The following is a 24,712-nucleotide window of genomic DNA, read 5'->3' on the forward strand; positions in this document are numbered from 1 at the left end:
TTGATCGTGGAAAAAACTATTTAGTGATTTCGTGTTACGATTTTGGGTATTTTGAGATCCGGGCAATTTAAAATCGGTTTGCTCGTGTTCGACAACGATGGACACGAAGAAGCATTTGGCTATGATCACGACCCCGGAGACCGGGATGCACGCCAATCTCCTAACGCCAACGGGTCAGCGGCTTACCCCTACGGGGAAAATTAGCCATGCGAAAACGCGCGTCTACACGCAGAGATATAGAAAAGAGTGGGAGCAAATGCCCGATTTCAAAGGTATCAGCTCGTTATCGTTACCGTAACCATTACCGTATGTTATATAGCTGTTCCTCGGAGCGATCCGTCGATAAACGACTACGTTAAACATTGCTCGTGAATTCTGCCACGCAGGCCACATACCTATACGTTCTAATCGTATGCCCCGCAACGTGCAATATCATCGCGATCGCCTCGAGCGAACGACACCTTCGATCTTACAGCCAGTTCATTATTTTTAGAGAGCACGCATCCCTCGTAACAACCTCTTCTTTTATCGAATATTTCGATCGACTATCGATGGACATCTTACACAGGCTCGAGAGCGTTTTCGTGTATAACCATCATGCCAGTCTTTTCGACTCGCGTCTCCGTTTATTCTTGATTTCGTACGTATTCGTCTCCACGCATGATTCGTGTGAAGCGGCCGAAATTTGTTGCGATTATTCCTTTGCTCTCGGAAAATTGGAACAGCCTAGCACCGCGTGAACGCACATGACGTGACATCACCGGACACTGTGTTGTTACATGTCGAACCATATTACTAGCGTTAATAAGTCACCAGTAAAGGTGCTGCTGGGTAATTCGATGTGCGGCCGAGTAGATATCACCATACCGTAGGAACACGTTTAGTGGAATGTCGAATTTTGGATGGTAGGCTACGATTATTCGGCCGAGAAGGCGCGAAATTGCAAATCATCGGATACACGTATACAGGTGCATTAAAATATGTGAACATCGCGGTACGTTCGTGTTTGCTACTTTGTTGTAATTCGCTTCGCGTTAGGACGAGGTATACAATAGCGATACTCGCGTATATAGTAGTTACTTATGTAGGTGTTACTACTATATATCGGAGCGAATCGTAAATAGAAATGAAGGAAACCTCATAGCGAAGTGAGAATGAAAATTATATTTACACAACCTATAAATAGATCTAACGTTGTTTTATCTGTTATATATTCATGCTTTATAGCCGGTTTTTCTATGTAAAGTGGAACCACGGTTTCAGTTCTTTTTCAGTTATTTTACTTTTTGGTAATATTTGTTCTACGAATAAATAATATTACTTATGTTGTACCCTGTGTACATACGCTCGTAACAAATGTGTATACACTCGATGAAATGTGTTTCGCAGGATGGTTAACGTCTGTACCTTTTCAAGTGACGCGTGCTTATTGCATGTACTGCAAGAAAAACCTGCATGCCCATCGACTCTCTCTATTGAAGCACACATGTACCATGAAGCACCAGCGAGCGGCTCTGTTGCACGAAGCAGAAGAAAAGAAGAAGGCTCTTGCCCAAAAGTTAAATGGAGAGGAGGAAGTTGAAGTAGTGATCAGCGAAATTGATGTTTGTATTGTTTAGTTCGTTGAAAGCTTTGAACTATCTAAACAAACTTTATAAGGCTATAACTATTTCTATTATCATCAGACATCCGAGAATATTCACACCGAAGTGGATGACGAGGGAGTGGAATATGTGGTCGAAAGATTGGACACAGACGACGAGCTGGATGAATCGCAAATCAAAGGCGATGTGGACGATGTCGACGAGGATGAGGAAGATGTATCGCATTTACATATGTCTATGGACGACGAGGATGTTAAACATTCTACGAAGAAAATCAAAATAGAGCGAGTGGTAAGTTTGTGCGGTTACTCGAATTTTTCTGAATGGTTTAACAGACACACTCACAACTAAGATCGTAACTCGATTTCGTTAGGAAAATACCGAAGATCCTCTAGCGGATGCGATGGATCATATGCAAAGCGAATATCTGGAGGAACCGGAGAATCAAGATGGAAATGTGCGGATGGAAATGGTGGTGGAGTCGGAGGATCACAGCAGCTCCGAGATTCAGGTTGTGGCACTGCTTTCCGACGAGGACGATTCAAACAAGGAATCGCAGAAAGAGTCGCGCGAGAATGGGAAAACCATTCGACGACCCGAGAATAAAACTGATAGGAAATCTAGCAAGTTAATGGTGAGCGTTAGAAACAAACGTTTACGCGTAGAATGGCCAGCGGTCTACGTTACGTAAACGTTTACCGACGGTGACGGTGTTTTCAGCACGGCGAGAAGCATCAGGCGGATTCGGACATACTGGTAGCATGCCCGTTGCCTATTTTAGGCACGACATATCAAATGAATTCATCGGTAGCATCACCCTCTAACACGATAGGAGTTCTCCAACCAGTGAACACCATACCGATTGCTCCTGCCCAAAATAAAACGATCACTTTAACGTCGGGTGGTAAAACCCTAACTTTGTCAGGTGGTACATTTCAGCCTGGTACTCAGTATGTCCTGAGCAAATTCAAGAATAAACTTCCTACGTTGGTACTAGCTGATAGGAAACCTGCAATTGCAGCTAATCAGGCGGGAGACACGCCCAAACCCATTTCGATAAACAAGGAGCAAGTGGCTGTCGCGGGTACCAGCTATCAAACGCCGAAAAAGGTATTATATCAAGAGTTACAAAGAAGTTGATTAAAACATTAATGAAATAATTCGACTGTCGCAGCTGTGCTCGAGGGGCAGCGAAACAGTGAATCTTAATCTTTTATTTCTCGCACTTTCGTGTATTTCAGCATGTGCTTGTGAAGTCTGTTAGGTCTTCGTCGTCGAAGAAACCTCAAATTTCCACGTACGTTGTGGACACGAGCAAAGGATTGCCAATCGGAGGATTACAAGTTAGCCTGTACAAACTGATGGACGGTCGATGGACCTTTTTAAATGAAAGGTATACCTGGAATAATTTTTAAACACAGTAGAAGGGGCGAATAGTAGTTTCACTATGATAACGTCGTGTCATTTTCAGTAATACTTCGCCGAACGGACGATGCGTAGATTTAGTGGATAGCATAAGAGCCAATTTCACAGCCGGACGATACAAGATCCATTTCGACGTGGACAAGTATTTCACGTTGAGGAGAATAGAGACCATGTACCCATTCATCGAAATCGTGTTCGATGTGAAGGATCCTGCCGGACATTATAACATACCATTACTTTTAAGCCCGTTCGGATATTCCACATACCGTGGTTTCGAAAAATGAACACTGACGACAATCGACGAGCAATCTAAATAACGAACGTGTTATAAAAGTATTTAATTATGTAATAATAAACGTTTTTTATAATGCGGAATATCGAAATCCCAGCTGGTCAATATTCTTATACTTTTCTAAGCGTCATCTAAAGCGAATACATACGAACTGTAAATAATGATAATGTAGCGTCTACTGGACTACCAGAGCATGACGGTTCAGATTGCTAAGAGGAACATTAGCATGTGTGGAAAAATATATTTTATTGTATACTGTGTACAAAAAGTCATGGAGTCGCATCGTTTATTAATTTAATCAGCTAAGTGTTTACAGGCTTTGTACAATTCTACCGAGCGAACAGCACGATGCTCCCGAAGAAGATCCTTGGATCGTTAACCCCTTGACCCATAATATCGAGTCAAACTCTTTATTTGTTTCTCAAATTGAAAATTTGCGGATACATAGAACCGACATGTCTGTTTCTTTTCGAAAATTATAAAGCAAAGGACAGGGAAGTCCTAAATATTGTATACATCAAGAAAATCGTAGTGCAAGGGGTTAACGAATTGCTATACCAGTACGGCTACCGTGTCTTTCCCACACCGCGTCGAGATTTCAGCAAAGGGGAGCGATTACTATTTCGGAGGCAAGTAGCTTCTGTCGACATCTTTGTTGGGCGGAAGGTACGCTTTATCCTTCGATCCGTTCGATCCCTTTGGCCCCGTTGGTCTCTTTGATCCGTTTTGCCCTTTCTTTGACCCCGAAGGGCCGGATGAACCCGGGCCTCCCGGTTGGCCGGTGCCGAACTTGAAGCTCGCTCGGTTTCCGTTCTCGTCGGCCTCGTACCTTCGATAGAACCATCGGGCAGTCTTATTGTTACACCAGGCTTTCCTTATATTTCGACGGTTTTTTAGAAATCGATAAGAGGCTCAAACGTTTGTAAAGAAAATGTATTTCTTTAATTTATTATTTGACGGTATTTCTTCAAGTAACGATGGAGTAGAGAACGTTCCAGAGGGTAGATAGAGAGAGAGAGAGAGATAGGAAAGACAGATGAAAAGTTTTGTAGAGTCGTGGAGAAAAAACAGAAAAAAGTTGTGTCAAAACGTTAACCTCAGTAATAAAGAATCGTTGGTAAAAGGGAATTGTCACTTGGAGAATAAACCTTGAATGTAGTTTCTCCTTTTCAGGTAAAGCGTCTGTGTACATAATGTAAATAATGTAAATAATATTTATTGGAACCAAATGAAAATCTCCTTTTCAGAGCAACGCACACGAGTTTACTTCTTTTGCCAATTTCCAAGATAATAATAGAATAATCTTATACGTTCTTAACTCTTCCTTTTATAAGGATTTCCCGCGGCTGCGATATTTAGCGATATCAAGCATGGAAGCACAAGAAACTGGAATATGTATCAATTGGAAATTTCGCAACCGCTTAGAGGATCGAAGTTTCAACAGTTTTCAAGCCCGGGCTCGGTCGATCCCTGTTCGAGGGAGATGCGACGGGGAAGAAAAAGAAAAAGCTCACTTGACGGAGATCGGAAGACCCTCGGGACTCTGGTAGGAGAAGCTACCCTTGACGGCTCGCACCAGCTGCCCGTCCACTTCCTTGTACGTCTCCGTCTCCTCCCTCTGCACTTCATCCCCGGCGGTCGGGCCGCTCGGTATCGGTCGGTTCCTGGCTTTGTTGTCCTCCAGAGGCGTGTTCAGGATCAGCCCGCCGGAACCACGCGCGAACGGAGGCGCCTTCTGATCCGGAGACAGCTTTTCGCCGGCGCAACAGCACGCGGACAGGACCACCAGCCACAGGACCTGCGAGAGGACACGCGCCGATTCGCCCGGTTAAAATTCCTGGCTGACCTAACTGCACCGAATCGGAAGAACTCTTCTGTCTTTGCCATCCGAGCGCTTCGACGATTTCGAGATCGTGGATTTAGCTAGATCGTGCCTTTCAAATCCTTGCGTACTTCTACATCCTCGAATGACTCCTATCGACTCCGCGATAACAACTTTTAGACTGCATGAAAAGGTTCCAACGAACGAAGAATCGTCTGACTGTACTTGTAATTAACATTTCAACAGTAAACCTACCACCGCCGGTCGAAATGACCGTGCCAGATTTTTTATTTTACAAATACTGAAATTGTAAAGATGTTTTCGCGGGAAACTAGTAAATGAATATGTTTAGGAGGAAATGTATTATAATACGAACCTCATAAAATCGTCATTTTTATAAGACAACCTGTGTTAGTCACTTTAAAGGCTCGGTAGGTTTCGGTGTTAATGAGCCTATTTGTTTACGGAGACCGATGGCACTCTCCGTTATACTTATTCTATCAAGTTAACATGTTAACTGTTAGTCGCATATGATTGACAGTGATTTTTGGCTAGGTTTAGACATTCATTGTGACATATCCAGATAAACCGATCTTTAGAATTGAAGAGGGTTAAAACAGCATCCCCTATAATACACTTAAAATTTCTAGTTTCGCTTTCGTTAATCACAGTACTCTGACTTTGTGAGAATCTCTGGGAATGATATTTGGCACTTAACGTGTTAACCGGCAAGTTTGCTTGAAAATTAGATGCAGCGTAATCAGAAAGGACAAGGATCAATTGTACTCGTTTGAGATACCAGAATTTCTGGAACCGCGAAACGGAAAGCAAAGGCGAGGAAAATTTCGTTCGATTCGACGTTACGTCATTCCCGAAGAGCGTGCGAGGGTTGAAAGGAAGAATCGCCGATCGTTCGAGGGCGATAAGAGAACCCGTTCTCGACTGCCTGATGGACGCGGAATGTCTCGTTTTGCAATGGTTTTCGGTTCCGCTCGGAGCCGGTGGGCATCGACGAAATGGCACGAGTAGAATTTTCCACTATGATGATAGTAGTCGCGGGTAGATACGTCCGATCCGCGTACGAACGAAGAGTTTGTTCGCCCGAGGTGGTTTCTTTCGTGGCTCGGTGACCTCTCGACCGACAGACCGCGCACGCATACCAGAATCGCCTGCTGTCGGCGAATCTTCCGCGTAAACATGTAACACTATGGCTAAATCGAAAGGATACTTTCTACTTTATCGAGTCCCCGGGACGACCGTTCGAAATAATCTCTATTGCGTCACGGATAATTTTCCCCCCTCGGCTCGAGCAGTTACAAATAAGGGCAAACGAGTCCTGCAAAAGACACGCGCGGTACCGATCCTCTTCTACGTGTCTGCACTTTATGTATCACCGAGTCGTAATCTCCGATTATCGGTCGATCGCTTGGACACGGCTACTGGAGAACGTCGAATCGAGAGGATCGAGAATAGCGATCGAAATCAGTGTGTCTTCTGACCCCCTGATGAAGCTTGCGAAACGTTGGGAAATTTCTTCCTTTAGGACGCGGCTTACACCCGAAAGCCTCAACGGACAAAACTGTATGATGCCGCGTCGGGCCGTGAAAGTCTCGAATCTCTGATCAAAACTAATTCGTAAAGAGAGTGCGGAGAAACAGTTTCTCGATCGATCGAATTTTGTGGTTGAAACTGTATCAACTGGTTCGATTGGTCCGAGGGTGTTTCTTCGGGGAGTCATCGGCATCAGCCCCCACTGAGAGTCACGTTCGGAAAACTGGCGAGAACGAGGATTCCAGAGGAGGAGTCCAGGAACGTACCAGTGATCGGGGCACAATTCTGCGAGACGTCATCGTCGCCAGAGGATCGGTCACACTGACGGCACACGAAATGGCATCCCTCGAGGCACTCGCGACTGCTCGACTCGCGACGCGATCGATGGATTTCAGAAGCTGGTAACAACATCTCTGCTCGATCGTTCGCCGAGCTTTTATATACCCGATACTGTGTCCGCCGGCTAGAAGGACGACGGTTTTTTCCCCCTCTGGTTCGCGACCGATTCTCAAGAGGGATCGGAAACATCCTATCCATTCCCTCCCCATAAGCGCTTCTCCAGCTCCCATTTTTTTCTCTCTTCGTCTTCTGCCATCGGGAGACAGATCTGGGAACGTCTGACTTGCGAAACATCTGTCGAACGCGAAACCATCGCGAGATTTAACTAACGAAGGCCTAAATTTGGATTAAAAATAGTAATTGCGCGAACATGTCTAGATCCTTTTATTCTGTAAAAAAGATTGAGAAGTAAGATCGCAGTATTTGCAACGATGAGTGCAAACATTTTAATGACCTTTCTCTCCCATTTTAGAGATTCTCTCCCATTTTAGAGATCGATAAGCAAGACAGACGATCGGATAAACGCGTTTGGAGCAATTCATAAAATATAAACGCATTGGCAAGGTCTCCGATCCTCGATCGCATACCACACATTTTCGGTATGAACTGGGAGATGGATTCGCAATTGTGGAGCGGGGGAATACAGACGTTAAGAAAATGGAGGATTCGCTAATAGCCGACTTTGGACTCGCAAGACCTAGATGTCCACGTGTCAACTTGGCAATGGAGCCGCGATTCCACGGACGGGTCTCTATTCGGTGTCATCGTGACATGTATAAGGCATAAGGTATGGGATAGAAAATACGTCCCACGGAAGACCGTAGGAACGCACATCGCGTTCCATGTTGGTGCGCGCACGGCCTTATCGTTGCGTATCTTCGAGAATCGTAGTGTGTCGGGACTGTGTCTCGGACCCCAGTCCGCCGTCTCGCAGATCGCGCAAGCTCGTCTTCACGTATTCACATACGCGCACGTATGTCGGTATCTTCTTCGGCGCGCCATGAAGTCGGCTGGGATTTATCGCCATCGGTTTGGCACGCGATTCAAAGGCCAACGTCGTTACGATGGATGAGATTTCGCTCGTTTAAGGGCACACGGGCAAACAATGCGATCTCTGAACCGCTAATAGGATGCGTTTGCTCTTTCCTAGGTAGAACAGAGTCACGATGACATTTTACCCTTTTATTCCGTCCTTTCGCACACCGAACCCACTCGCATTCCGTGCCCGGTAGCTGTGATCAACAGATCCCTTTCGTCCCCGGTCGCGATCGATCGAGTTCGCCGGTCGGCTCGGCGTCGATCGCACCCCGACTCGCCACGCTGCCTATGGGATTTGCCGATCAAAGTCATTAACGATCGCGCAAGTGCATCGTCCAAGCACGCGTCCTATTGCTTCACGATCTCAACTATAAAGCAGAGAGGACTTTGATGGATCAGGATCAGGACCAGGATCGGGAGAAGAACGGAAGGGAACGAGATCGAAACTACTTTAGATTTACGGGACCCGTCAAAATGACGGGTTATAATATTTTTAATTTGAAATTATTAAGATACCAACGATGCATACATGAGAAATTATTTAGCAAATCTATTTCTTTGGGTATACATTATTGTAAAAATATTGCTAGAAATGTGGGTAGCAGGTCCTTGTTATTTTTACACAGTAATGCAAAATAGTCACTTTTAGTGCTCCGTAAACCTACTGTTAACCAAGGTCCAAGCTATCTTTCGTGCGAAGGTCCATCCTTTAAGGGGGCCGGCGGGCATTTGGCCTTGACTGTCGCGCTATGTTGCGCTGTGCCTTTTTTTCTAGACATTTTACGTCTTAAATAAGTAAGTAATCAATTAAAAATGCATACCACCGTGTTTGTACAGAGCCTTTTTTCGATACGAACGCTAAATCTCTCGAAATTGAGAGAATCTCTCTGCGGCAGCCATCTTGTGACGTCATACTTGCTTCAGAAAGCGAGTTTTCTGCCGAATATTACAAATTACTCCACGATGAGGTAGAAATTCGCAATTTGGGCTCCATACAGACGTAGATTGGATTTTTAGGAAACACAAGTGACCACTTTTAAACTGCTCATTGCAATATTGAAGCGTCAATTTGTCAAGATTTTGACCCTTGCATACGTACATGGATTTCAAACCATGCCGGCCCCCTTAAGGTCCAAGCTATTTTTCATACGAAGAGAGACTGTGGACTCAACATTTTTATATCAAGTATAGAAAGGAAAATATTTATATTTTATTTTATATATGGCCGCTTACATGGCTGTTAAAGCTGATCGGTTGCTGCGAAACAGTTGGAAGGGGTTCTCGTTGCTGTGCATCATCCCTTGCGCGCCTAAGTAAGAACGACTTATCGGCGGTTGGTCTCGTTCGAGTACTATACTTTGGCCAGGTCAGAGACGGGTTGCCAGCTTAACTCGAATAATGGAACTTGCCCGCGTGATACGGTCGTTGACGTTCTTCCTCCTCCTCCTCCTCCTTCTCTCCTTCTTTTCGATACTTCACCCGGGACACACCGAGGAGAGAAGGGACTGATCGTTCCCTCGAGTAGTTTAGTAGAAGCGTTTAAGCTCCTCGTGATTCTGGCGAGCTAGGCGAAGACGACCGAACCGAAGGGTCGTCGTCCTCCGGTGTTTCGCGATCGCTTTGGCGAAGGGCCAGGAATCGATCGGAGAGCACAATTCTATCGGAAAGTGCCTTCTTCTTGAATTCGGGGCAACGCGGCCCTCTTCTCGAACGAGCTCTCCGGGTCGCGTTCGAGCGACACGTAAGCTAATATTAGAAAACCGTCGACCCGTTTTCTGCGAACGTCGCGGGTCATCGTGGTTCCCATGTTTTCACCTGCAACGTTTGCCGCGGAGGTGATTAACACCGGAGGCGCACCGGTCGCTTCTCAACCACTGGACAAATCAATTAATAATATAAATCTCATGCTTAACCCTACGTTTACGGAGCACTAAAAATGACTATTTTACATTTCCTTCTAAAAATAACACGAATATATCTATCAAAATCTGTAGCCAATTTTTCAAGGATATATATACCTAGAGAAATCAATTAAATAATTACTCATGGATCCATGTTTGCAATCTGAATATTCGCGAATTAAAAATATTAGAATCCGTCATTTTGACGGGTCCCGGAAATCTAGTGTTCTGCTCGAATTCGTCATAAATACATAAATATCATTTCGCGAAACTGTTACGATCGCTCTGGTTCGACAACAGTTAGCAACTCGATCAAAACTAATTGTCGCGTCGTAACATAAACCGACTGTTTGCTCAGAAGACCGACTTCCCGTGTCTTTGCGATCGATTTATCACTCCGGCGTCGTCCGCTCGCGATCGTCGATCCGTACACGGTGCACGCGACACAATGGGCTCCTCGCGAGATTATAAAGTGTATAATTGATCCGGGGAGACGGCCAGAAGCAGAGGATGCCCGGTGCGTCTGATCGTACCTGGATTCCGCGAGGTGTTCTTCTGTCTACTTACCTGGTCGCGTCTCGATTTACGGCCTCGCCGCGCGTCTTCGAGGATCGAGGCGGTATCGGGATACCGAGGCATCGGTCGCACGATACCGATCGTCCGTGCGGTGCAACGATTTCATAATCGAACGTAGGAGGATGGAGGCAAAGGCGGGAGAAAGGACTCGCTGCGAGACTCGAACGACGAACAAACGGCGTTATCGCTGCGATTCCCAGCGTTATCGGCGCAGGCGACCATCGTACGCGCGGTGATTTACACCTGACTTTTCGAGGACGAGCACCGCTGGCCGAGATTTCCCCCGGGGTGAACAAAGCGGAATGAAAAATGGGGAATTAACCGTTTCAGGATTTCTTCATACGTGTATTGTACGGCCTGGCAGCTCTATACAATGTTGAACAGCGTTTTTGTTTTTTGGTGAGGCACATTTGGTAAAAATATAATAGGATTCATTTGAAAAATATACTCTTCGCTGTTATCCCGGTTGTTGAAGGGCCCGGGGAAAACACACAGAAACGGATTCCGTCGAGGAGAAAGCTGTCGCGAGATGAAACGTTACGAATCCGGCTCGTAAAACTAATCAATTTCTCGCGCGGTCTTTATTACGGGTAAGATATATCCGAGGAATCGAGAAGGGCAACGGGTCTGGCGGCGGGATTCAATCTAACCGATTCGCCGTGACTCTTCCTCTTCGTTTTTTAGAAAACGAGACATTTAATGTCCGCGGAGAAAGACAGAGGTAAGCAGTTACGTCGCAGATTACGTCGAGCAATTACCGCCGAATGCGAATACACGTTCTCCTAAAATTATGCGCGTGCTCAGAGACCGTGTACGATTTGCCAATTTTACGATACCGGCGGAACAGGAAAATTGTCTTTTCAGCGAATGTACTTTTACGGCGACTCGCGTTTTCACGTTTTCATTGTTACTCCCGTGTTCACTCGCACGCTTGTTAATGCAAATTGGACGCGAATCAACATCTTCGCGAGCTCCGATGCTCGGCACCCTTCGGATTATTTTCCTTTCTCCGTTTCGCCTAAGCTGCGTGGGATTTCTCCCGACGCTGGAATCGCCGCGGAGTATTTCGGTTTTCAGGTTAACACCGGTAACCAACGGAGTCGAAACGGCGAGGAACATTTTTTTCGAGGTTTGATCGACGATCCCCCCGCGCACCCTGTGACCCGACATCGATAAATCGCGCAAAGTCGGCCGGGAAAACGGATCGCGCGAGAGATTTGAACGCGGTCGACCTGCACGAGCGATGTTCCCCGCGAATTCTTGCGATCTTTTAATCGATCTTTCTTCCCCCGTTTCGGTAACCTTTAAAGGACAACATGCTCGATATACCGACAGCTGGTGGATCTTGCGACAGAGCTAATCACCGATTCATCGAGTCCGTTCGACGCTCTATCTCGATCGTGTTCGTGATTGCGCTCTGTCCGCGTGAACAATGGACGAAAAGGGGAACATTGAATTTTTAGAACTCGGTTTTCTTTTGCACGCTGGCGATCATGTCATCGAGCCGTGGAAAATCAGTAGCATTAACTCGACCGTCAACAGATTTCCACAAGTCTTTTTATTATCACTTTCTTAGGAAATACCAAGCGAAAGAGTTGGACAGGCCGCGTCTCTCTGCGTCTGCATGTTTTCGTGCGTGCGCGGTGTGTGTGCACGTTGTTCGTGTGACATTGTATACGCTCTATCGGCTTTTTTGTCTCCTCCTCGAAAACAACGATGACCATCCCGGAATACATACATCTGCGAGGACGCGAGTAAATTATTCAGGATCTCTCCTATTAATTACAATTTTATATTACACTCTGTTCTCCTTACATACACTGCGACTGCGTACAATGAATGAAAATAAAGGAAATCTTATGTTCATTTTCTGTCGCTCTTGCTCCTCTCGCACTCTCTCGCTCTATCTCTCTCTCAAGGTTTCTCTTTCGCTCTTTCTCACGCTCAAGCAATCTCTCTCTCTCTCTCTCTCTCTCTCTCTCTCTCTTTCTGTCGTACCAGCCGTTCCGACGCCACTGTGCCGCAGCGTTTCATAAATATCTGTTTGCCTCCGGGCGATCTAGGAAAAATACGCGGATATGTGCATTAAAAAAATACAGCCACTCGCGCAGGCAGCCACGCAGCCACGCACACGCAATAAACCCTCCGAACCAGTCGCGAACCAACCCCGTCGCGAATCGCATTCGCTACGTTTTGCCTCGTCGAATATGCGCGAAACGTAAAATTTCAAAAATTGAATTTGTAAAGACCGAATCGCGTGAAACGATCGGTATCTCCGCTGCTGATCATCGCCGTCGCATAAAAGAACAATTTCGTACATTTCGTACAATTTTTTAATTCAACTGACATACAATCGTGATCAACGAGTCTCCATTAAAATTCTCTTTGTCGTGAAATAAATATTTCCATATACAACGGTTAAATACGTAGAAATAATTCTAGGAAGCGTACACGTCGAACAGAATCTCCGATTCAATTTCGATTAAAAATTAACAGTTACCGATATCTCGACGATTAATATTTACAATTGGCGGTCGATCGAGTCGACTCGTTTTCGCTTGAATAAAAAAAAAAATCATAATCGCTTGATTCTTCGCTCGGCCGCTTTCCCCACCGGATCGGAAACAACTGTGTCCGGGGAAAACTGCTTTCTATATCGGTTCGTCGATAAAAATTGAAATTCCATAATCGTTTATACGATGAACGCGCAAGATCCGCCGATGCGAACGCGAGCCCGATTTTCATCAGGCGAGAAGAAACGGTCCCCGTCCCGTTCTCGATTATGTCAGGCATCGGTGCTGGGCGGTGTTCGAGCGGCTGCGGTTGCGGTTCGGGAAAACGGGATTTCCCCGACTCTCTTACACGTAATAATTATGCGTGGTACCGATCAACGGTTTCCCCATCGACGAGCTCAGCGAATTTTCGTTGGTTCGTCCAGCTCGCGATTCTCTTTCTCCGTTTCTCTCTCTCTCTCTCTCTCACACACACACAAACGAAAATACACACACACGCGCGCGCGCTCTCTCTTTCTCTCTCTCTCTCTCTCTCTCTCTCTCTCTCTTTCTCTTTTATCGTCGTGCGCGCATACACACGGTTAAATAGGATAAAAACGGGTTAAAAGCTGCGAAGTGAGACACGTAGAAACGAGGACACGCACCGTCGTCGGTAGAAACGAAACGAATCGAATAAATAAAGAGCGTCGTCGAATAAGAAATGAACAAAGGTCCGCCGAACGCAAGAAATCGCCGAGCGATCGCGTTCGCTCTGCTCTCCCTCCTCGTTCTCGTCGCGTGAAACGCGTTAGTTTGTGCTTGAACAGCAATCTCGCTCGCAATCGCGTCGACGACAATCGCACACGCTTCGAAAATCTATCGCGGTATTTACAGATTTTTGTCGTAGGACGCGACGATCCTGAATCAATTACTCGACGAAACCGTCTTTTCCGTTTCTCGATCCTCCTCGCGCAGCGCGCCCGCGAGACGTCGAAACGCGCGCGTCGAATCCTCCGTGTCCGTGTGAAGCGATTGCGAATAGATAATGTAACATCCACCGAGAGAAATCATGCGTCTGTTCGCTCGCGACAAGAAAAAATACGCCGGCATTCTGTTACTCGTCCGCTCTTCCTCTCCCCGCTCCATATTCGTTCAGTTTTGCATCACGATCGTACAGTGTAGTACCATTTTTTTGATTAGCGCACGCGCTATACGCGATGGTTTAAAAAATCTTTCGTAAAAGTCGCATATACATATATAGAAGAGGTTCCCGGTGTTTCTTTGACGTTTTCATTTTTGCATTTTTCTTCCTTTTGTCTTTTTTTTTTTGTTTCTTTAGTAAAAACGAGAATCTATCAACCTATCGTAGTATTAATAATATCGATGTCCAACGAAGTGATAATAATAGCTGCTGTTTCGTCTCTCTCTCTCTCTTTCTTTCTCTCTTTTGTTCGTTCGTTCTGTTCGGTTGAACTCGAGCAAGCTCGAACATCGTTCCGCGCAACCTCGACCGTCTCTCAATCACGCTCGCTCGTCGATTAGTCGTTCGTTTATACATTCTTGAAACCACGATGATAATTTTGACAGTAATTAACCACAATAGTAAAAGCATATAAGCTATACAACTACCATTTTCTGTATCTACAATATAGTTTTATGTATATTTGTATTTATATATATATATATTTTTTCTTTCTTCTTCTTCTTCTTCTTCTTAATTCTCTCCGTTCATAGTCTATGTACTTTATGGACACTCAACTGTCCCCGAAAGGCTATCAAAGAGGCTCGGTGCTTTTCGCGCGTTCAGGTATCTTCCACTTTCGGTCGCGACCGAAATCCTGGCCAGGATTCCCCCCATCCTGCTTGCCGCGTCGGCGATCGGTGATCGGTGATCGGCAGATCCCGCGAGAAATCGGTTTCGCTACCTTGGGGGACCAGTTTCGCTGTTCGCCGGTCCCTTCGGGTAAAATCGAACTTCGTCTCGGGAAAGGGAACGTGCCGTGTCGCGTGTCGCGCCGAAAATAAGCGTTCGAATATGGCCGCGACGCGGCGTCACGGACTCCCCTCGCTCCCTACTTGCTGGGGAACCCCCGTGGTTCCCGGACGTGAGAATCCTGGTCGTGTTTCACGGCGACCCGACGACCCGGTCGTACCCGTTCGGGAAACGCGACTGCGAAACCGGCAACTGGTCGTCGAAGAGAAGTCGCCGACGACGAACAACGATCACCCGGTGGCTCGGACGTCGTTCTGCTCGCTCGCTTCCTCGGCCCTCTTCTAATTACTGCAGAACACAACATTTGCATTTAGGCTTCTTCTTCAGGGTGACGTGTTCGACCTGCGAAGCGTCGCCTGGTCCCTGCGCCGTCATTCTAGCCACTTCCACGGTCGCTGCCCTCGACGCTGCAACCTGTGCATTCAACGTACCCTATTATTCACTCGTTTCCCATCGATTTTACCCGATATTCCCGAGCTTTACCCGCTTTCGCTCTATTCTACCGTAGTACGAGGATTTAATGTCTGCGAGTTTCTCTCTTCCCTAATTAGCGGACTGCGCTGATTTTATGGAATTCGTGCCAACAATAAGGCGATGGAAAGCGAAGAGATTAAACGAATTTAACGCGTTCGCTGCCGTCATTGACTCGCTCATATGTGAGTGACGAAATTATTTGTCCAGGTTTCAGAATGAATTTTTCACGTTAATATATTCGTCGTACCAAATTTTAACGGTATTTGCAAAATGCAAGAAAGTTGGCGGACTACTCGATATCATAAATTTTCTCAATTTTTATTTCATTGACACTAAACCTACCGCGGTCAAAATGATCGGTTTTCTATTTTGCAATAATTGAAATTATGAAAACGTTTCCATAAGAAATTACTGAATTGACTTCTTTATTTAAGCACACATTCTAATGCAAATCGTACAAAGTTTAAGTAAATTCAATCTTCTCCCTCCTATAAGATGTTTCACTTTTGTATGTTTTACGCTTGGTAGGTTTAGTGTTAAATAACTTACTTCGAATTTTTGAGGTTTCTAACTTGGCCTAGTCAAAACGTTGAGAATGTCAATATATATTACTTCGAATGCAACCAAATGATTAAAGAAAGTCTACAACCTAGATGACCCGTATTACGAGGTAGTAAAGCGAACCGGCTCCGTCGAGAAGTAGTAGTAAAATTAATAATTGATCAGACCCGGAAAATTTGCAGAGGTGCGCTTTCTTTCCGGTAGCTAGCGAAGAGCAATCGGTCTTGGTTTATAATTAATTAAGGGCCCGGTCTTGGTAGATTCGCGATAAGGTAGAGTGCCTGCATTACCGACAAAAAATGGTTTCACGTGCCTCAAGTTTTCGTCCTTATGGGGGCCGGCAGGCATTTGGCCTTGACTGTCACGTTATGTTACGCTGTGCCTTTTTTTCTAAACATTTTACGTCTTAAATAAGTAAGTAATCAATTAAAAATGCATACCACCGTGTTTGTACATACCTTTGCTACGTCTGTCCCGAGCCTTTTTTCCGATACGAACACCAAATCTCTCGAAATTAAGAGAACCTCTCTGCGGCAGCCATCTTGTGACGTCATACTTGCTTCAGAAAGCGACTGTTCTGCCGACTATTACAAATTACTCCACGATGAGGTAGAAATTCGCAATTTGGGCTCCATACAGACGTAGATTGGATTTTTAGGAAACACAAGTGACCACTTTTAAACTGCTCATTGCAATATTGAAGCGTCAATTTGTCAAGATTTTGACCCTTGCAAGTTCATATACGTATATTGCAGAGAGATTCTCTTCATTTCGAGAGATTTAGTGTTCGTATCGAAAAAAAGGCTCTGTACAGCCGTAGCAAAGACATGTACAAACACGGCGGTATGCATTTTTAATTGATTACTTACTTATTTAAGACGTAAAATGTCTAGAAAAAAAAAAAGGCACGGCGTAACATAGCATGACAGTCAAGGGCAAATGGCTGCCGGCCCCTTTAAGTCTGTGTCCGAAGGCTGTGAATGGAAATTATTAATTAAAGAGTCACACGTGACTGTCCCGGGCCCTTAAGGATAAAGAAGTAGAAGAAGATGATGCGTACCTTATCATTGACAGGCTGCTGGTTGTTCGCGGCGGCGGCTTTGATGGGGGTGCTGTGGGCATTCCCGTTTTCCTGTCCGGGTTTCGGCGACGAGTTTGGCCGTCGGTTGGTGGAATTCGCGGAGGACTTGAGCAGGGGGCTGGAACTCGAGTCGTGGTCGAGGGTGGTCGCGTTCCCGGCGTCGGTCTCGCATCTTGGCAATGGCGGAGCGGTCTGGCCGGGGGTCGGCGTGATGGGTTTCCCACCTTTTATCAGCTCCACTATCTCGTCGGCCTCCCTTGATAGGTCGCCGTCCGGTCTGAACGGATTATCCCAGCCGCTGTCCGTGCTGAAAATTAATTCCGCCGTTCGTTCAGAACTTTCGTGCTCGTTATCATCGACCACCGCGACTCCACCCTATCCTACCCTACCATGGCCCGCCGTACCACACCGGATCGATCAGATCAAATTTCCCGGAAAGCTACGAGAGCCACGCGTACTTCGAGAAACCGGAACCGGTATCGTTTGCTCGGCCAACCGCGCTCTTCGTGTTCTTTCTGTTACGCGCGCGAGGCAACCACATTCGCCATTTTCAAATCGCATGGAAAAATGTCTTCGGGTCACAGATTTGTAAGCTAAGATTCAATCCGCCACTGTATATATTGTTCATGCAAATACTCATATGTTCATATTATTGATAAAACGAACGTCGAAAAACGAAAAACGAACGAGACGATAAAGGAACGAGCAGTCTCGTCAGGTCGGATACCGGAGAAAGACGTGTTGTTAATAAATGATTTTATGCTTTTCGTCTGTTTAAATTCCTTACAAATTCGATTCTATATATATATTAACACCTTATCTACCGGAAGCTGATTAACACGTTGACAACGGTGTTTCGCAATAAGCGATCACAGCTACTAATCAATACGATTAGTCACTTGATAATAAAGTTTGCACCTTACAATTTAGTTCATTTCCGAGTGATAATATCAAACGAATTCGGATCGAATTTGCTATTGCCGTTGAAGAATCTATGAACCCTTAACGGTCCGAAAATATTTCAAGTTTACTTCCCACCAGGTCATTTTTACATCAAGTATAGAAAGGAAAGTATTTATATGATTAATTAATTAGATTTTTCCCGCCATATACGCGGCATGGAATCCAGTAAGTAAAAGTGCCATGCCGCTTGTATGGCGGAATTGGTCCGTTGAAGGTTAGAAAATCGCCTAACCGTGGACCGTAGGCTTCCAAAAATTGTAAAATGACCGCAGGTAAATAATGCACGACGGTCGGTTTGGTAGCTCGCGTGTCTCGATCGTTGCTGATTGGCAATCACGCCACGACCGCTCGCTTAATTATCCGCTCGAGAACCTCGGCTCGAAAACACGCGGTATAGTACTGTATTTTGTTCGTGACCGTCCGCGGTACTGCGCGACAAGTTGGCTTCAATTATAATTGCCGCTCCCAGTTAACCGTGACATTGGCCACGATATCGGATCGCGCCTAATTGCAGCTGATCTTCCGTTCGCTCCCTGGCCGGCGCTGATGCACAAGCGTAATCGCTTCCTGAAACCGGCTAGACCTTGCTCGCGATTCCTCGAACGGAGCCCGCGATTACTCGATCTACCAGACATTTCCTCCCAATTTCCTGGCCAACGCGGCTCGATTTATGCTCTCGCCGAGACACCTAAGCGATTCGGAAGAGTTTCGCGTAACTCTCTTCGGCAATTATCTCGGCGTAACCGAGAAGATCGAGTAATGCAATTAACCGCGGGCAACACGAGAAACAATAACGACCACCACGGCAAAGACAATGATCGCCTTTGCGCGGCCGTGGCATTAAAATAACTGGGTTAAGAGCGTAATCCTTTTAAAGGGCTCGCGGCGAGCCGTTCTCCGAATTAATTACCTGCGCCATCGAAAACCCGCGTTTTTCTCTCTGTTCGTCGCCAGTTAACACTAAACCTACCGAGCCTTAAAAGTAACTAATGTGGTCTTATAAAAATGCCGATATTGATTTGGATTTTTCGTGTAATCATTTCCACGAAGTCATCTTCATAATTTCAGTAATTGTAAAATACAAAATCTGGAACCGGTCATTTCGACCGGCGGTGGTAGGTTTACTGTTAAATAAGTAGTCATGTTGCAAAATTTACAGTTTTTCCGGAAATCAAAAGTTGGACGCTACAAGGGTCTACGTTGATTATTCTCTCGGAGTGATACTACCGTCGCGTCGCGTATTTTCCACAAACACGATACCAAAGAGAAGTTCGGGTAACAAAATGATTCTCGCCGACACAAGCGTCGCTCGCAGCGGAAAGATACCGAAGAAAGTTGCTCCGTTCGTTCGCAGCGAGTGTACAGATTGCTGTTACAGGACTGGATCGCGAGTGTTTCCGAAGTTTCGCTGGGTCGCAGCGAATACGTATATTCTGGGACACTTCGCCGCGTTCATTGTTCGCGGATTTCGTCTATAGAGGAGGAATCGTCGGCGGATGAAAAGGGAGATAGGAGGCAGTCGGCCGGAAGACACCGAATGAAGGGATCTCGCACAGTGTGTCCCAAAAATCTGGGACAATCCGATATATTCCCATAGCATCGAACGATTTATCGTTCACGTTACGGTCTGAGCATTCTGAGCAAGTATCTTCTCTCTTTTGGCGCTAATATATTTTCCAGTCTTTTACATCTGTTACAAGATTACATCTTTCAAGTTTTGCTACGGGCGATTATTTCAAACATTTTGAAAAATCTACGGCCCTACGACCCAGGACTTTTTAATAGATCTTTCAGAAACTTCAATCACAAACGAATCGAGTGTCTCCGGTGACGCAATTTGAAAATTTCGTTGGGGATTATTGGGTGAAAGAAAATGTTTGTTCTGACCGAATTTGGGCACAATTGTTTCTGGGACACCCGGTACGCGGCGCAGGCAGGGCAGAAACGGTTAGTAGGCTCTCTGGTCGGAACCATTGGATCATGGCCAACCGGACTAATAATGTCCGATATTGCGAAACTGCGCGCTGCCTCCCCCGCTTTCCCCCGTTTTCCCCGCTTTCCCCGCTGCGATTAATCTTCCCGGATCGCATTCCGTCGCGTTTGTCCGCAGTTCCGACAGCGCTCGCGACAATGGAGGAGAGGACGCGCCCGTTCGCCTATTCGGCCATTCGCGCCGCACCGTTCCGCGACCAACCGACCTCATCCACCGCACCGTCGAAAACGAAATCGTCCGCGTCGCTTCCGACACACACCGATCGATCAACCGATCCATTGATCGCACTCAAGCGCATAAGTACCCTTTCGATCGCTGTGCACTCAAAAGCTTCGACAAGATGAAATGCCCACTACCTATTCGCAACTGGTTCTCCAACGTGCAAATTTACATATTTTCGAATCGTTGCGAACACGTTCCCAGAGATTCTTACAAAATCAGAGTAATTTAATTAATGAAAGCGAAACTAGACATTTTAAATATATTATAGGGGATGCTGCTTTAATCCTTTTGAGTTCTAAAGATCTTAATAAAATTCGGTTTATCTGGATATGTCACGATCAAAATGAGTCTATAAACCTAGTGCAAAATCACCGTCAGTCATACGTGACCGACATGACAGTTAACGTGTTAACACCGAACCTACCGCGGTCAAAATGACCACGGTTTGCTATTCCACGATCATTGAAATTCTAAAAACGTTTTCACAGGAAATTACTGAATCGACTCCTGTACACATATTATAATCGTACAAAGTTTAAGTAAAATCAATCTTCTCTATTCTATAAGACTTGTCACTTTTATGTGTTTTGTGCTCGGTAGGTTAAGGAAGTACAGGAATGAATTTCATGAAATTGAAATTGTTCGAACAGAGCGGAAGATTTCGCGACAAACGTGAGAGGATTTTCTTCAGTCTCGATCTCCATTGACGAAATCGTGAAATAAAACAGCATGAGCGGTATCTCCAGCTGGAAAACCGGCGAAGCGTCGGTGTGTGCTTGCAGTGCCAGCTTGAATTACCGTAACAAACGACGAACAGCAGTGTTATTAGCGGGGGTGGAAGTTGCTCGAGCCGGCTCCGGCGGATTCACGGTAAACAGTTAAACACGTAGCTGGAGCGAGATGGTCCTTGAGGCGGTGTACACGGCTCATCGTTTTATATTTAAACTATCGCCGGGTAGTCGTGTGCGGTGACTTTCACGCACGATATCGGACGGCCGAGCGCATATAGAAGGCGAGACGACGCGCTTAGGCTCATCGATTCGTGATCCGATTAATTAATCACTCTTGATTCCGTTATCCGCACGACCGAGAAATGTTACGACGGACGCGGTGGTCATGCCGCCGTGCCGTAATATCACTATGCATATTTTGCGCGTTGTTGTCGCGTCGGATGCGTCACCGTGTCGACCATTCTAACTCTCAGCCTCCTGACAACAGGCCGACAGCACCAGCAAAATAAGGCTTACTCATCGCTATACTATTCTCTGTTGCGATATCGGATCATAAGTACGCGACGGCGCTGCTCCGAGACGGAAGCGGCTCGAAAAGCAGAGTTCCGATAACTGTTGCATATTCTAATCGACAACAGCAAAATCTTGCAAACTTACAGTTAGAGAGCTTGAGTAAAATCTTATTCCAGCTCTATAATATTCAAACTTATAGCTCTAATAATATTCTAACTGAATAATGTTCAGTTTTTCGTATCAGTCTTGGTAGATTCGCGATAAGGTAGAGTGACTACATTACCGACAAAAAATAGTTTCACGTGCCTCGAGTTTTCGTCCTTATACAAGAATATTTTGTCGCTGGTAAAGGGCTGGAACGAATCTTAAGACTGTGAATGGAAATTATTAATGAAAAAGTCACACGCGACTATACCGGGCCCTCAAGAAACTTCCGAATTTCGTTCTGTCGATTTGCAACTACTGTCCAGAGCGAACGAGAAACTCGGCTCGCTCGTAAACATTTAAATCACGGAAGAAACGATGTACTACAGCCTCGAGTCAGCGATTTCCAGCGATTTTTCTATCGCGCTGGAATCTCTATCGTTCCGGTGGCACCGGCAGGCCTCCGTTCCGCTGTCGCGTGGCCTCGTCGCGTTTTTCGTGCGACGAAACGATCGCTACCGCGAAACCGGTACACAAGCATCGAAAGGAAAACGACCGAGCCTTTGTATGCAAATATTCCGTGCGCCGCTGGCCCGAGGTTTTTCGTGCGAGCCGAGCATGCAAATTAAAGATCGTGTATGATTTAAGAGCTTGGAGATTCTTCGGAATCGTGTTCGCGGATGGGAATCGCGGTCATGTGCGCCACTGCCGCCGAATCGAGAATTTCGGCTACGTCATCGTCCGGAGATGTCGGCCAGGAACGCGGTCTTCTAACCTCCAGAGCTGTGTCTACAGTCTCTCTACCCCCACCCCCATTAACCCATAAACCGCTTCTATACAAATTTCTTCTTTCCTCTATTTTTTACGGTCGATGACCCCGCTGGCCTCGGACAGTTTAACGCTCTGCTAAAAGGAAAAATCTCTTCCCCTCCATTCCCCTCCATCCCCCCCTTGGACGTCCTACTCGATTCTAGCCACCTCTGTAACCTCCGCGCACTATCCAGAAATAATCTTCTCTTTCTCTTTGCAAATGAAGTATGCAGATTTTCCTCGCTGTACGCACATTTGTCAAGAGTAATTTACGTCCCTTGTTCGTCCCTCGTTAATTTCGCAAAACGGTTCGAGGAAATATCGAACGACAAAAATAAGAACCGCGCGTGATTGGCGCCCGAGTGTCGGTGAGGATCGTTACCTTTCATTGCCGTCCGCGTCCTTCGGTACCTTGATCACGTAGTACACGTGTCCTCCGTGGGTGGTGGTCATTTTGCTCGCGCTCGCGAATTCGCGGCTCTCGACATCAACATCGATCACGGCGATCGCGAGGCTCGGCTCGTCCGGAAACTGTTCTCCGAGCTCGACACTCCACCGTTGTCGAGATACGACTAGAGATCGCGAGCAGATCTCCCGGCGATCATGCTCGATCTCTCTCTCTCTCGCGGTTTCGCTCGCCGGTCACTGGTCCAAATATTTTGCCGGAGCCTGTCGCGACCGGGGGACAGAGAAAATTCGCCGGCTGTGATTTCGCGCGTTCGCGAACTCGCGCACTTGCGCGCGCTCGTTCGCTCGCTCGCTCGACCAACTCGAAACGCGAACGTAAGACTTTATTTTTAAGCCCGAATCGTGGCGGGAGATCCTTTGCAACTACCGCCTGGCCCTGCCCTCTCCTCTCTCTCTCTTTCTCCTCTCGCGTGCTCGGTCTCTCCCTCTCTTCTCCTCGGCCCTCTCCTCCCCTTTCTCCGATTCGCCGTCACGGTACGTCGACGCAACCCGTTATTTCAAGCCGCGTTCGCGACCAAGAAAACGTCCTTCCGTCTGGTCGTCGATCATGCCCGTTGCTGTTGTTGTTACTGTTACTATTACTGCTCTGTTACTGTTAGCGTTGCGCGCGGCACGACTCCGAGGCGATAATCCTCCTCAAATACACTTTTCCGCGCCGAAAACTACGTCCCTTCCTAAACGCGTCAACACCTATGCATTTGATGCGATATATTAAAATGGAACGCCAAGACAAGACCTGGTAGGGCTCCACAAACCGGCCCGTCGAAGTCAAGAGCTACAAAGCCACGCCCCCTCGGTACACGTAGAGGACAAACTATACAGTTTTCTGTTGGAACTCCTACACGACTCAAAGAATTTCGACTGCTTCCAGGTCGGTTCAGCTCGAACACGAACATAGAACGCTCTTCCCAGCCACGTTGAAAGCGAGAGCAACGAAGCCACGCCCCCTCGGAACACGTAGAGGACAAACTATACAGTTTTCTGTTGAAACTCCGACACGACTCAAAGAATTTCGGCTGCTTCTAGACCGGTCCAGATCGAACACGGGCATAGAACACTCTTCTCAGCCACGTCGAAGTCAAGAGCTACAAAGCCACGCCCCCTCGGGACACGTAGAGGACAAGCTGTACAGTTTTCTGTTGGATTCCGACACGACTCAAAGAATTTCGGCTGCTTCTAGACCGGTTCAGATCGAACACAAGCATAGAACGCTTTTCCCAGCCACGTTGAAAGCGAGAGCAACAATGCCACGCCCTCTAGGAACATTTGACATGTAGAGGACAAGCTATACAGTTTTCTGTTGGAACTGCGACACGACTCGAAGAATTTCGGCTGGTTCTAGATCGGCTCAGATCGAACACGAGCACACAACGCTCTTCCCAGCCACGTCGAAGTCAAGAGCTACAAAGCCACGTCCCCTAGGAACACGTAGAGGACAAGCTACACAGTTTTCTGTTGGAACTGCGACACGACTCAAAGGATTTTGGCTGCTTCTAGATCGGTTAAGACCGAACACGGGCATAGAACGCTCTTCCCAGCCACGTCGAAGTCAAGGGCAACGAAGCCACGCCCCCTAGGAACACTAGACACGTAGAGGACAAGCTATAAGTTTTCTGTTGGAACTCCGACACGACTAAAAGAATTTCGGCTGGTTCTAGATCGGCTCAGATCGAACACGGGCATAGAACGCTCTTCCCAGCCACGTCGAAGTCAAGGGCA

The 24,712-nt window shown here is 46.5% G+C and overlaps 3 protein-coding genes across 5 annotated transcripts in view; 1 reads left to right on the forward strand and 2 right to left on the reverse strand.

Annotated features, from left to right (window-relative positions):
- The first annotated feature begins 15 nt into the window (after nucleotides 1–15).
- LOC143357239 (uncharacterized) lies at nucleotides 16–3,431 on the forward strand. 2 transcript variants are annotated; one of them, XM_076793574.1, is made up of 8 exons: nucleotides 16–272; nucleotides 1,390–1,604; nucleotides 1,686–1,895; nucleotides 1,978–2,238; nucleotides 2,325–2,529; nucleotides 2,626–2,714; nucleotides 2,846–2,997; nucleotides 3,076–3,431. In XM_076793574.1, exons 1-8 carry the CDS (start codon nucleotides 98–100, stop codon nucleotides 3,311–3,313), a joined length of 1,545 nt encoding a protein of 514 aa, XP_076649689.1. In that variant the 5' UTR covers nucleotides 16–97; the 3' UTR covers nucleotides 3,314–3,431. The 2 variants fall into 2 exon arrangements, with proteins under 2 accessions (XP_076649689.1, XP_076649688.1); XM_076793573.1 differs by having other exon boundaries at nucleotides 17–272; nucleotides 2,325–2,714; nucleotides 3,076–3,428.
- Nucleotides 3,432–3,820: 389 nt separating this feature from the next.
- Nucleotides 3,821–5,128, reverse strand: LOC143357335 (uncharacterized; the record flags this gene model as incomplete). The annotated part of the gene is made up of 2 exons (XM_076793747.1): nucleotides 3,821–4,150; nucleotides 4,836–5,128. Coding segments are annotated over 2 exons (504 nt in total), but the record flags the coding sequence as incomplete, so codon positions are not given.
- A 6,961-nt stretch (nucleotides 5,129–12,089) lies between these two features.
- The window catches only part of LOC143357375 (uncharacterized), an 86,180-nt gene continuing 73,557 nt past the window's right edge, over nucleotides 12,090–24,712 (reverse strand). For both annotated transcript variants that reach the window (XM_076793817.1, XM_076793818.1), the window contains 2 exons: nucleotides 17,129–17,456; nucleotides 12,090–15,447 (listed from right to left, as the gene is read on the reverse strand). In XM_076793817.1, coding sequence (XP_076649932.1) covers nucleotides 15,319–15,447; nucleotides 17,129–17,456 — 457 coding nt within the window. In that variant the 3' untranslated portion in view covers nucleotides 12,090–15,318. The remainder of the gene's footprint in view (nucleotides 15,448–17,128; nucleotides 17,457–24,712) is intronic.

This window comes from Halictus rubicundus, chromosome 9, assembly GCF_050948215.1.
Source record: "Halictus rubicundus isolate RS-2024b chromosome 9, iyHalRubi1_principal, whole genome shotgun sequence".
Lineage (NCBI taxonomy): Eukaryota > Metazoa > Arthropoda > Insecta > Hymenoptera > Halictidae > Halictus > Halictus rubicundus.

Coding starts and splice junctions, on each gene's coding strand:
- LOC143357239 (XM_076793573.1), top strand. CDS start 98: ATGGACACGAAGAAGCATTTGGCTATGATCACGACCCCGGAGACCGGG. Junction 273..1,389: donor GCAAATGCCCGATTTCAAAG/GTATCAGCTCGT, acceptor TGTGTTTCGCAG/GATGGTTAACGTCTGTACCT. Junction 2,998..3,075: donor TGGACCTTTTTAAATGAAAG/GTATACCTGGAA, acceptor TGTCATTTTCAG/TAATACTTCGCCGAACGGAC.